Genomic DNA, 14,517 nt, shown 5'->3' with positions numbered 1-14,517 from the left:
GACCCCGAACTTTTGAACGGTAGTGTAATACACAGCATTTCCTATTTCCTAATTGTATAAGAAACAGTAAGACTCACTTTTTGAGGGGTTTTGATGGGGGTCTTTGCAACAGCCTTTACCTCTTTGTCATCATCCCTAAAAAAAAAAAAAAAAGACAGAAAAATGCAGACATTTATCAAACAAATAAAAATATAAATGATCCTCTCAAAGTGAATTCTTGTTTACTCAGAGTGTAAAAACCATTCAACAGAGCACAAGTTTACACTGAACAAACATAAGTTCTCACTCTTCATCATCATCGTCGTCGTCGTCATCGTCATCATCATCACTATCCTCATCCGAGTCTTCATCCGAGTCCATTTTCAGCTTTTTCTGAAATGACAAAACACAATCATTGGAAACAGATCAAAGTCATTTTTTTATTTACTTTTTTCTGCCAGGCGCTGCATTTGTACATATTATGGTGTCCAGCTATTTTTAGTTGTACAAAACTAATTTTGCAGCTTGATATTGCATATTGGTGCATCTTACTATTTATTTTAACATATTATCTTAATTACGAGCACACTGCAATTATGAGCACACTGCAAAGAGTTTTATTGTTTATCGCACGCTGTTATTCTTCTCGTTATTTCCCTACAGCGGCTAATGAAACGGAAGGCTTACTCATTGGCTCGCTTCTGCGTTGAAGAGTAAAGTGCATAAAACTAAGGGTTCTGGCAGTACAATCTGAATGGAAGTGACTGGTGAGATGCTAGAGGCAAGTTTAATCATGCTATATTGTTTAAAAATATTTATTAATGCATTCATTTGTGTCTTATCTTTTCGTTGCTACCATTCTATAAAAGCAATAAGCCACTATAAAGCAAATATTACAGTGATTTTACACCCTTTAACCCTAGTAAAAACACTGTTAGTGACAGCCTCTCACAGCTTACTTCTTCAATAAGAATTCTGGGATCATTTCAACACTCTGACAAAAGATTTCAAACAGACTCCCTGTATATCACATCAATGACAAGCTGTTGCTTGTCTCAGACACTTATCTAGAGGATTAAGTGTGTATTGAACAATGTGTCTCTTTATTGAGATTCCATGCAACCTCAGTTTCTCTTTAAATGTTTCTGAACACCTAGACCCTTTTTATTGCTTGTGAACAAAAGAAAGCAAGCACCAGATTGTCTATGATAAATATGCTGCAAAAATGTTTTTTATGTTTTTGCCGTTTTTCCCCAGTACATTCTTAAAGCAAGATACATTTACTTTAGAAGCAAAATGATGCAAGATATTCGGTTTTGTTTTCTGAAAAATTCATCAAAATGAAGTGAGTTTATGCTTAAAATTAGAAAAATATCTGGTTTCATAAAAATAATACAATATATACACACTTTTTAATGTCAAATGCTCGTCTTGTCTTACTCTTCCCGAACTCTTTTTTTTTTCTAGTTCATGACAGTTAGGCTATGTCAAAAAACTCCCATCTCATGTTCTCCCTCAACTTCAAAATCGCCATGTATCGCTGTTTTATTAAGGGTGTTAAGGGTGTTTGATCTTCTTTGAATGTTCACTTTGCAAAGACTGGGTCAAAACTTCTGCAGTGATGTAGGATGATTTTGAAATGATTTTTGAAGTTGAGGGAGAAAATACGATTAGAGTTTTTCGACATACCCTAACTGTCTTGAGCCAGAATACACAGAGTTCAGGGAGAGCAAGACAAGACGAACTTTGACATTAAAAAGTATATATATTGTATTATTTTTCTGAAAATAACCGATCGTTTCACTAGATAAGACCCTTCTTCCTTGGCTAGAATCGTTTACAACCACATTTGGGATTGTTTGAAGCCACATTTAAACTGCATTTTGGAAGTTCAAACTCAGGGCACCATAGCAGTCCATTATATGGAGAAAAATCCTGAAATGTGCTCCTCAAAAAACAGAATTCTTTACGACTGAACAAAGAAAGACATGAACATCTTGGATGACAAGTGGGTGAGTACATTATCTGTAAATTGTTGTTTTGGAAGTGGACTTCTCCTTTAAAACTTTTTTTTTACCCCATCGTTTTTTTTTTCTCTTGACTTTTTAGCATCATTACTCCAGCCATATGATCCTTTAGAAATCAATAAAACATTTATTATTATTATTATAATGTTGAAAATTATGTTGAGAATTCGTTTTAGGTTTCTTTGATGAATAGAAGGTTCAGAAGAACAGCATTTATCTGAAATTGAAATCTTTTGTAACATTATAAATGTCTTTATCAGCATTTTTAATCATTTTTAAGCATCATTGCTAAATAAAAGTATTAACTTCTATAATTTATTTCCCCCAAAAAATAAAAAAAAAAAATCTACCAAATTCAAGCTTTTGAATAGTACGGTGTATAGTGTTACAAAAGCGTTTTACTTCAGATAAAAGCTGACCTTTGGATCTTTCTATTCATCAAAGAATCCTAAAAAAAAGAAAACATAAATAAATAAGTAAAAAATATTAATAATAATAAAATTAAAATTAAATGTTTTTGAACAGCAAATTAGTATTTTAGAATAATTCATGAAAGATTATGTGACACTGAAGACTGGAGTAATGATGCTGAAAATTCAGATTTGATCACAGACATTTTAGAACATATTGAAATAGAAAGCAGTTATCCTAAATAGTAAAAATATTTCACAATATTAATGTTTTTTCTGTATTTTGGATCAAATGAATGCAGCCTTGGTGAGCTAAAGAGAATTCTTTAAAAAAAACATACTGTTCAAAAACTTTTGACTGGTAGTGTATTTAATTTTATAAATGAAGTATACTGCACCAAAAAAAAAAAAACACCCATCGTAATTTATTGGTTTTTAATTAAACGCTATTATTTGCTGTGTGTTGTCAAAGATAGATCACCTGAGGCACTTTTGCAAGGGTCATGTTGGACGGTCTCTTCACTGGTGATGTATTATTCTCCTCCTCCTCTTCCTCATCTTCATCATCTGATTCCTTCACACCTGAGCAAACCACAGAGATCTCTAGACATCAATAACAGTGGTTTAAATAAAAACAAAACATCTTCACTTGTCCAAGTTTGTATGACAAAACTAATCTAACACATGTAAGTGGAAGCCTAAATGCTGCACTCGTTTAATATCCAGAGAACAGAACTGACATGCTGAAAATGTCTGAACAGCATGTGCAAACATATGGAAGTGATTATATGAGATAAAATGCTGTGACTTGGTGCTGGTTAATTCATTTTGAGTTCGTACGGAGGCCCTTTCGGACAGGCGGATTACTCCCATGGACGTCAAAACAGGTTGAAAGAATCATTTTATCAAAGAGGAGAGAAGAGTAAATAGGAGAGGCAAAAGACACACCTGGGAAATGGTCTTCATGAACTCACGGTTTTGAGCGTCGTGTTCAGTCCTAACAAATGCGAAAAGACAAAAAGTACTCACTGACGAAATGCTGACCGCTGATGTAGACCGGCCCCCCTCCGGACTGCAGGCGAAAGGACACAGGAGGTGTGACCTCAAAACCTCCCAGACTTAGCTAAAGGAAACATGCAGACACACATACTGTTGTAATCCAAACTGAGTAAGAATGATCAAACATAATCATAGCAAGACATCTTATTCATGGTTTACTTTTAGAAAACAGTTTAGATCAGAGACAACAGCTTATTAAACAAAAATCAAACATCTTGAACTTTCCACACAGTGGCTCTGTTCTAAAACGTACCTACACTATCGTGCAGTATTTTTCTTCTTTATTTTTTCGAAAGAAATTAATAATCAAATAATTTTATTTAGCAAGGACACATTAAATAGATCAAACAAATTTTGCTTCTGTTCATAAAAGAATCCTTAAAAAAAAAGGATTCACTTTTTCTAGGGCCCTATGAAAACCGTTTTATTTTTTCCCAAATTCCATTCTATGCATTATTTAAATTCCATTCTTTTTTTTTTAAATTAAAAATGTAAAAAAAAAAATTAATTAAAACAACATGTCTAATGAATTTAAATCATGAAACCTGCACAATGTAACAGCAATTTCTTAAAACTGTAACAAAAATGAATATTTTAAGGCCCATGAAATCTGTTTTATTTTTTAACCAAATTCCGTTTTATTTAATTTTTTGTCTGGATTCTGTTTTTTTTTTTCTCTAGACTCCATTTTAATAGTTAAATGTAAAAAATATTAAACAAAAAGCATGTCTAATTAATTAAAATCATCAAATGTACACAATTTAACAGCAATTTATTAAAAGTTTAACAAATATTTTTAAGGCCCTATGATACATGATACATTTTATTATATTCCCCCCTCAAATTCAGTTATTTTTACCAAATTCTGCCTTTTTTTTTTTTTTTTTTTGTTAATTTTCTGGATTCCATTTTAGTGGTTTCATTAAATTTTAATAACCAAAAGCATCTCTAACTAATTTGTTCTTATTTAAAAAACGAATTTATTATTATTTTATTTATTTTCAGAAATACTGCATATTTACATTTTTCTGGTGAATATTAAATAATGTTTTAATAATAATTTTATTAGTAATAGTACACTGACCAAACTTATAGATGCAACACTTTTGTTTTTGCCCCAATTTTTCATGAGCTGAACTCAAAGATCTAAGACTTTTTCTATGTACACAAAAGGCCTATTTCCCTCAGATATTATTCACAAATCTGTCTAAATCTGTGTTAGTGAGCACTTTTTCTATAATGCTGTAACATGAGGTGATGGTTGTGGATGAATGGCACAACAATGGGCCTCAGAATCTCGTCACGGTATCTCTGTGCATTCAAAATGCCATCAATAAAATGCACCTGCGTTCGTTGTCCATAACATACGCCTGCCCATACCATAACCCCACAGCCACCATGGGCCACTCGATCCACAACGTTGACATCAGCAAACCGCTCACCCACACGACACCATACACGCTGTCTGCCATCTGCCCTGTACAGTGAAAAGCGGGATTCATCCGTGAAGAGAACACCTCTCCAAAGTGCCAGACACCATTGAATGTGAGCATTTGCCCACTCAAGTCAGTTACAATGACAAACTGCAGTCAGGTCGAGACACCGATGAGGACGACAAGCATGCAGATGAGCTTCCCTAAGATGGTTTCTGACAGTTTGTGCAGAAATTCTTTGGTTATGCAAACCAATTGTTGCAGCAGCTGTCTGGGTGGCTGGTTTCAGACAATCTTGGAGGAGAAGATGCTGGATGTGGAGGTCCTGGGCTGGTGTGGTTACACGGGTCTGCAGTGGTGAGGCCGGTTGGATGCACTGCCAAATTCTCTGAAACGCCTTTGCAGACAGCTTATGGTAGAGAAATAAACATTCAATTCAAGGGCAACAGCTCTGGTGGACATTCCTGCAGTCAGCATGCCAACTGCACGCTCCCTCAAAACTTGCGACATCTGTGGCATTGTGCTGTGTGATAAAACTGCACATTTTAGAGTGGCCTTTTATTGTGGCCAACCTAAGGCACACCTGTGCAATAATCATCCTGTCTAATCAGCATCTTGATATGCCACAGCTGAGAGGTGGATGAATTATCTCGGCAAAGGAGAAGTGCTCACTAACACAGATTTAGACAGATTTGCGAACAATATTTGAGGGAAATAGGCCTTTTGTGTACATAGAAAAAGTCTTACATCTTTGAGTTCAGCTCATGAAAAATGAGGGCAAAAACAAAAGTGTTGCGTTTATAATGTTGGTCAGTGTAGTTAGTATCATTACATTAAGTCATCTATTTCTGTCACAGTTTCTTGAAGATACACCAAACTTTTATTTTGAGGGGTTGCTGTGAAGACCTTTAAGTTACTGTTTGTATATAATATGACAATAGGTTTTCTCAAAAAGAAAATGCTCATGAAGTGACTAACAGCAGTAGTAGAGATTCTGTTCATGTACTCATACATTCATTCATTCATTCACATGGAGAAACGCAGAACGTGCAGGTTTGTATTTAAATAGTATTTTTGTGGGTTAATATTCACAAACACTAGTCCATATCGCATTTTGACTTAAGGGTACTGACCTACTTTTGATTTACACATCCCAAATTCGGAAATTCAGTGACATTCCACATTATACAGTAAATCCCATCCGCGTTGCGGAAATCATAGGACCGTATTTTCCACAACCATTTTCAACACAATAATAATAATAAGTAATGTTTCTTAAGCAGCAAACCTGCATATCAGAATGATTTCTGAGGGATCATGTGACACTCAAGACTGGAGTAATGATGCTGAAAATTCAGCTTTGCATCACAGGAATAAATTACATTTTCAAATGTATTAAAATATAAAACAGTTATTTCAAATTGTAATAATATTTCACTATATTACTGTTGTTATTGGACTTTTGATCAAATAAATGTAGGCTTGGTGAGCATAAGAGACTTGCTTAAAAAAAAAAAAAAAAAAATCTTAAAAACCCCAAACATTCAAACAACAGTGTAAATGACTGAATATTAATACATTTACTAGTATGTGTTCTTTATCAGACAATTTTGTGTTAAAGTCAAATGATAAATGATTCCCACCACTTACAACCACACAAGATTAGTTTCCCAGAAAGAATTCATGACTGGGATCCGTCCTGATCATTTCATGCCAGTACATTTGAGACAGGCCTTCAGCTAAACATCAGTACAAAATTGCGCAATTGTGCGAAATACAAGCCACGGCCAAAAATTCTGAATGAACATTCCACTGCGCCAGGCAACGGCACTTGCAACGATGGCAACCAGATGTAAACAGCTGAGGGCGCGATGGTCTGCTTAATGCTTTAAATGACAGCTATGTAACTGTTGTAATTACGTTGAATGGTGAACAATCCCTCACGTCCAAAATCATCTCAGATGATCTGTTTCAACACAAACGCTGACTGATGAGTTGATTGTCTCTTGAGCTATCGAGACAAAGCCTTGTAATTAAGGTACAATTATTGCTCCAGTCAGATATCCTGGGGCGTTTTCTAATTTTGGGCTTGAATAAAATCCAGGATCTTACAGACATGGTCAAAATATCACAAAAGGGCTTATAAATATAGACAAAAACCATCTATGGCATAAAAAAAAGTGTTAGGAAGGTCAAAATTAATATGCCACTATTAAAAACTCCACCCACCGTACTAATCATACCAACAGTTCATATCTATCAGAACACAAAAAGAGTTGCAAACCCTGAATTCTGTTCGCTCTGCACCATAAAACATAGATTCCTCCCAGAGCTCTTTGGAAATGCTCACATTTTCCATAGCTGATATAAAACAGAGGCAAACATGTGCTGATGTCATGGAGAGCTTGTGCCTTCTGTCCTGATGATGCAACGATGGCCCAGCCCCTTCCAAAAACAGTCTGTCAATCACAACTTGACCAGCCTCGGCACAGCTGGAATTTTTATTAGACACATTCTTCCAATACCATAAAACACCCATAACAGGCATCCGTCCACAGTATAAATCCATATTCAAGATGTTATTGAGGGCATAATAGCACCTGGCTTCTAGTCATCTCTTTTTGAATTAGAGTAAACGTAGTATCATCTGCAATATTCATTTCTCTACCACATTATTTTAACATCTGTCTACCACAAAAAGTAATTTAAAGAGAAAGTCTCTACATTTTGGGAACTTAATGATTAAACTTTGAGGTGTCCATGTACTTTTAAAATATTTACAATTAAGGCAAGACACTACAGGCAAAAACATTGCTCATTTTTTCATGCATTGTGGTCTGTTTTGAGATTTTGGTCTATTTGGCTTCTCATAACATGTTTTTTTTTAGGCTTTAAATTTTTTTTTTTGCACTTTTAATTTTATTGCAATTACAATACATATCTTTCAAGGCTGTTTTAGCAAGTTTTTGAGCCAGAAATCTCCACTTTCAATAACACTTACACTACCGTTCAAAAGATAAGGATAAGTAAGATTTTTGATGTTTTTAAAGAAGTCTCTTATGCTTATCAAAGTTCCATTTATTTAATCGAAAATACAGGAAAAAAAGTAATATTATTGCCACTTAAAATAGTGATTTTCTATTTTAATATACTTTAAAATATAATTTACTTCTGTGATGCAAAGCTGATTTTTCATCAGCCATTACTCCAGTCTTTGCTGTCAAATGATCCTTTAGAAATCATTCTAATATACTGATTAATTATCAATGCTGGAAACAGTTGTGCTGCTTAATTTCTTTTTTTTTTTTTTCTTTGATGAGTAATTAAAGTTAAAAATAACAGCATCTATTTAAAACATCTTAAAATCTTTTTTAGCAGTATAAGTCTTTATTATCACTTTTTATTAATACATCCTGCTGAAAAGTAATCATTTCTTTCAAAGAAAGAAAGAAAAAAAAGACTGACCCAAACTTTGAACGGTAGTGCATATTGTTACAAAAGATTTATTTTAAATAAATGCTGTTCTTTTTAACGTTTTTGAAAGAAATTATTACTTTTATTCAGCAAGGATGTGTTAAATTGATAAAAAAGTGATAGTAAAGACTTATACTGCTAGAAAAGATTTCTATTAAGAATAAATGCTGTTATTTTTAACTTTAATTACTCAAAGAATCCTGAAAAATGATCACAGGTTCCAAAAAATAAATAAATAAATTAAGCAGCACAACTGTTTCCAACAGTGATAATAAATCCACATATTAGAATGATTTCTGAAGAATCATGTGACATTTTGCAATATTATTGTAATATTTCTGTATTTTTAATATTTTTAATAAACACAGCTTTGATTAGCAAAAAAAGTCTTCTTTTAAAAACAATTACTGATCCAAACTTTTGAATGGCAAACTTTTTATTCCAATTCACATTCAAAAGGATTTGTTTATATACTGTACCATTTGCCAAAATCTTTTGACTCTTATATAGCTCTATTTGAATGGTAATTGTTTCTCACATGGACGTCTGCATAAATAAATTTACATGGCTCCTCAGTAATAAAACTCATGGATTCAGATGGTGATATATTCACAGTGGAGAAGCGAGTTTTGTTATCCTACAAACCCAGGAACGCTCTGCTCACATGGCCAGTCGCATGATTGTCTGCTGTAAACAAAATGGCATATCCTTGGAATAAGAATGAATTAATATTTAATATAGGGCTGGCAAAACGTTTAATCGTGATTAATCGCATACAAAATAAAAGTTTGAGTTTGCCTAATATATGTGTGTACTGTGTGTAATTATTATGTATATATATAAATACAAGTACATTCAAGTATATATTTAAGAAATATTTAAATGTATATGTATTTATTGGCATTTTATAGAATTTATATTATACATAAATAAAAATATTTTTTACATAAATAACATATTTCTCTTAAATATATACATCAATTTGTGTGTATTTATATATACATAATAATTACACCCAGTACATACACATACATTAGGCAAACTTTAAAATTTATTAATATCCTATTTATTATTTGATTAATCAAATCTCCTATTAAACTGATGCGCTACAGTTGTATATAACTATATGCAATACAGTTATGTATATCGTATATAATAAATATTTTCAAATTATATTGCATAACTGTTGCTGCCATAATAACGACCCATTTCAAATGTTTACATGCTTTTCTTATCTTTCTTCTATTTTTGTTCTTAACAGCTCCCACTCACTGTGGTGAAGCAGTTATGAAATATTCTTCTTGTAAACACTTCCCTGCATTTCAGTAATAAATATGCATTCAAATTACTGCGAAATGCAGCATGCGGTGTTCGGCAATGGTCGAAAGGATTTAAATGGTGAATTTTGAATCGATTTCTTCTTGTAAAATCAGAGATGTGCAATTAAATTACCACACGACCTTGCTGTTTGTCAAAAAAATCAGTAGGTAATTCGGCCAGAGATGTTTACGCGGGTGGTGAGAGAATAACTTGTTATTTTCTCCATGAGAAATAGGGTCAGATTTGGAATGCAAAAATTTTTTTATAGAATACTGTTGTCAAAAACACCATTTGAAGCTTAACGCAGACGTTTAAACGGACTGACTATGGATGAAACCTGCTATGATTACTCTACTTTTAAAGCATAAATTTGATTTAAACAATTTGTCTACATAATATTCACATATGCAGTTCGTAGGGGACATGTTGTATTACAGTTACAGCATGAAATACTATTTAAACCTACAACATTTTGCATAACATTTACCTATTTTATCTCACAATTCTAACGTTTTTTCCTCCGCAAACTCAAGTTTATATCTCCTAGTTTGCGCTTTATAACTTGTTTTAATTCAACAATTGCAAGTTTGTCAATTCTAAAGAAAAAACCCAGAAGTGTGGGATATAAACTCATGATTCTGAGCTGAGGGAAAAAGAGAATGACAAGTTGATTTTTCTTATCAGAATTGTCAGACTAGAGTTAGAATTTAGTCTCAAATTTGTGTGTGTGTGTGTGTGTGTGTTTTGCAACAGGATCCACTTATTGTTTTTGACAGATTAATATTAATTATCAACATGTTCTAACAATAAAGTTAAAGTTTAGGTTAAGGTTTAGGGTTAGCTGTGTGTAATAATGCATTATTCATTTATCATTTATTCATTTATCATGGTAACACCATATTTAATTTTTTAACAGGAAGGAATAAAAACGAGACTGTGAGAGACTGAAGCACAATGAGATCAATGGACTGTGCTCTTGTTTAACAGCATACCAGTACCAACTGTTTACATAAAACGTCTTTTCGAAAACTTTCAGTAGACAAAAACTCTAAGACAGATTTGGTGAAGAGTTGTGAAGATCACATGATCTAGGATCTTTATACAGTGTGTGCTATTGTAAAAACTGTAAGTCTATACTTCACAGCCTCATTTTCATCCGCGTTAAATTCAATATGATGTCTAACCTGAGTAAGGTCTACTACTATAGTAAGTACAAGTAAAATGTATAACAAGGATGCTGTAAAATAAAGTGTTACTCAACCGAATCAAATCAACAAAGAGTAACTGCACTATTAATAACCAAAGTGTAGTGAATAACTTATGAATGACACATTTATAATTTATAATTAGGTATATGGATACACAGTTGAACATTGCACATTTCTGTTCATGACACATAAAAGATGGAGACTAGAACACTTACAGAAGGCAGAACGGACGGCTTGAGTACAGCAAGAGTGATTTTGGTTGTTTTGCCATCGTAAGTCAATCCCTCCATCTCCACGGTGTGAAATTTATCCTCCGCCTCAGCACCCAAACACACCTGAGAACACAGGTGAAGAGAAGAAACTGCTTTGTTAAAGTGAGTTTATGGGCAATCAAAATTATTCATCTGTAATACAAATCATTGGCACAATGATGATGAACACTGACAACAATATTCACAATACAAAACTGAATGGAATGATATAAAACAGAATGTTATTATATCAGAATAGAATGTTATATTTAATACAACAGAATATGCTGTTCCTGTCCATTTCTATTAATAAGGAAAATGTATCTCTAAGGTAAAACTGATTAAACTATTCCATGCAGGACTGAATATCTGTGATATTGAATAACTGTGTAATGAGATTTTATTAATTCATCTTCCTCACCGCCTTGAGTGACAGCTGATGTTCAGCCTCATCATCATCCAACTCAACTTTGTGCTCTTTCTTATCAGCTTTCAATGAGCAACCTAAAGGAAGAAGGCAAAACGTACGTTTTATTCATTAACTGTATAGTATACATAATGTAAACTCATCATTTGCAATAAACATCCACATGCTATACAACATCCATAACAAAAGCTGTAGATACGAGATCATAGTAAACAAAAGGGAAAAAAAGAAAGACTTCTATTGTTCTTGTGCATAATATGTTTTAAATCAAGAAGAAAATAACATTTTAACTAATATTAACATTGGCTGTAAACAAAGGCAGACTCAATGCATGAGGCTAGCTGCATTAGCCACAACTCTTTTATTACACTGCAGTACTGCAGCAGACGCATGTAATATGAATGCATAATACTGATTATCGCATTTATATGATTCTGCAACATGAGTTTTTATTTCAGCTCACCAAATAAATACATCTGAGGTCGGCTGAGATCTTTAATGTTATCCTCCATTTTTGCGCCACAGAGGGTCCTGTTAATCGTAATTCCGGCGTGTGGATTGACACTTGAATGGACCAATGAGAGTGCTGGAGTGGGCGGGCTTTTGCGCGAGTCGTCCAATAGTATTCAACCTTGGTGGTAAAGCAAACTGCCCTTTGTTTGCGTTTTCTTGCGCTCAGTACCCAATTTATCCGCCAGATGACGCCATATAATAACTATTCAGTACAGTCTTTTTCCCAAAATAAATCTGTAGGTTTGTTATAATATGAACGGAACGCTTTATTATGACGATGCAATACAACTTAATATCTATCCCAATTAAAATATATATTATTGTTATTATTATTATTATTATTATTATTATTATTGTTGTTGTTATTATTATTTTTTTAAAAATCACTGTTATTATTTAAATATTAATAAAATGACTAAAATGACTAAAATAAAATGTCTTCCCAATCCTTCATTAAAATTTGTACCATTGCATTGCCTTTAAGATTACAAAAAGTTTCAACTACCTCAGAGATAGACTATCACTGAAACAGAAACATAAATTACACCTGTCTCTGTGACAAAAACAAGGCTCTGTAAGGAAAAAGGCCTCTTATTTTAGCCAGTCAGAAACACCTGTCAATCATTTTGCCGGCCGGGTTTGATTGGCTGGCAGGTCTCCAGAGGGCGGGGTTTAGAAAGGGAGCTTAGTTTAGATTTACAAAGATGTGAGTGTTAGTAAAATGAATAAATTCGTTAACAATATTTTTTAGCTGACTGAATTTATTAATTTCAAAAAATCTAAGTGACTGACGGAATGTCTCCTTTAAGTACTGCGTTGATTTAGTGATGGGAGAGCCGAGTTTTTTTCGAAAACTTCGGATCAATTAAACCAATATTTTAAAAAATGATTCAATGTAATGCTCGAAACTCCTCATGCTAAAGACATCTGCTGGTTAAAACTGTAAATGCAACGAAAATAGCAAAAATGTGTTCATTGGCAAAGAAATAAAGATAAATTGTCTTTGTAATGTGTGGTCATGTAGCACATCTGGAAAAACACAAAATTTGAAGACTTTTACAGAAATTTTACTAAATTTTTATGAACATAAATTCTAAAATTTATTCGAGGTTAGTTACTCCATTAAAAATACTTTATTACTAGTAATTTATACATTTTTAGAAGGTGTTTGTTTACCAAACAGCTTGTAAACACTATAACAAACTGAATTTTAAGACCATAATACAATATTCTACTATAAACATGAATTATAAAGCTGGTTTGAGATCAGTTACAACTAGTCTTTTTATTATTATTATTATTATTGTTATTCATAAACTTCAATAAACACAGTCAAAGTAGTTAGGACTACAATAACATCATTATTTCTTGGTTTTGCAACAGAATGATAAAGCTGAAATGGCGTCACTCAGTAAGTTAAACGCGCTCTGAAGATTCTAAACATCAAACGTTGAGTTTTCGAAGCTTCGTTTCGAACGCCCCTGTCACGCTCTGAGCGCCTCGTACTTCACTAGGCCATGTCGCTTCTCGACTATTTATTAAACTCTTCAGAGGATTTACTTGATTTCCCATTCACAAGAACAAAGCTTTTTGCTTTGTTAGAGGTGACAGCCATAAAAAAGGACGAAGATAAGGACGCTTCCACCCTTCATGCAGGCTCTTGGTGAAAACAGCCATCTTGAAAGAAAACAGTTCAAAACAGGCAGCACTTTAACGTGAGTGACCCGTATACACACAACGACATGCCGGTCTGATTACACACCCCAAAACACACACATGCCTGTCGGATCTCAGGGTTTAACATAGTCTATAGTCCCTGTCAACACTTTGCTTAACATTCACATAAACAATACTTTCTAACAAATCCTCAAAAGGAAACTTTATAGGCATGTTTAGTATCAGGTGTTTATCAACAGAAAAATTTTTGTACCTGTACTCTGACAAGCCTTTTAATTCAATGCCACTGAACCGAATGAAACTCGCATATTTTGCTGATTATTGCTGCTGAAAACGGTCAGTTATTGTCATGTTTTGGGCTGTACTAATCGGTAGGACCGGGAAAAACATTTGTGGTACTACATAGACTGTATTAATTAAGATATTAGTCTCATATTTATATTAAAATTATAAGAAATCAAGGAGAAGAGTGCAAAAAACTGAGGAACAAAAGGAGCAAAAGTGATTGGCAAAGCTGAACCAGGATTTCTTCAAGGCAAGAATCTTGACAACATTTGTGTTTGTTCTTATAATTACCAGTCAGGCAGATTAAACATTAGGCTAATATGTTTTTAAATATTAGTATTTAATTAATACTGCTCGTACGTATTTTTACCACCTATTAACTTTATAGTTTGACAAACCATTGCGCCCTTTCCTACTTGCTAAGTTCTTCTATATGTGTTTTAGCAGCTTCCAC

At 33.4% G+C, this 14,517-nt stretch overlaps 1 protein-coding gene across 1 annotated transcript in view; it reads right to left on the bottom strand.

Annotated features, from left to right (window-relative positions):
- The window catches only part of npm1b (nucleophosmin 1b), a 42,701-nt gene extending 30,519 nt beyond the window's left edge, over nucleotides 1-12,182 (bottom strand). Inside the window, exons 1-7 of the mRNA XM_051127844.1 lie at nucleotides 12,052-12,182; nucleotides 11,583-11,665; nucleotides 11,126-11,245; nucleotides 3,446-3,539; nucleotides 2,898-2,998; nucleotides 287-372; nucleotides 78-135 (exon numbers count right to left, since the gene is read on the bottom strand). Of these exons, the coding sequence (XP_050983801.1) occupies nucleotides 78-135; nucleotides 287-372; nucleotides 2,898-2,998; nucleotides 3,446-3,539; nucleotides 11,126-11,245; nucleotides 11,583-11,665; nucleotides 12,052-12,100 (591 nt within the window). The 5' untranslated portion in view covers nucleotides 12,101-12,182. The remainder of the gene's footprint in view (nucleotides 1-77; nucleotides 136-286; nucleotides 373-2,897; nucleotides 2,999-3,445; nucleotides 3,540-11,125; nucleotides 11,246-11,582; nucleotides 11,666-12,051) is intronic.
- Between the last annotated feature and the right edge of the window lie 2,335 nt (nucleotides 12,183-14,517).

The sequence above is a fragment of the Labeo rohita genome, chromosome 14 (genome assembly GCF_022985175.1).
Source record: "Labeo rohita strain BAU-BD-2019 chromosome 14, IGBB_LRoh.1.0, whole genome shotgun sequence".
In the NCBI taxonomy this organism is placed as follows: Eukaryota; Metazoa; Chordata; class Actinopteri; order Cypriniformes; family Cyprinidae; genus Labeo; species Labeo rohita.
The sequence above is the reverse complement of the archived record's forward strand: the minus strand, read 5'-3'. Positions and strand labels throughout refer to the sequence as shown.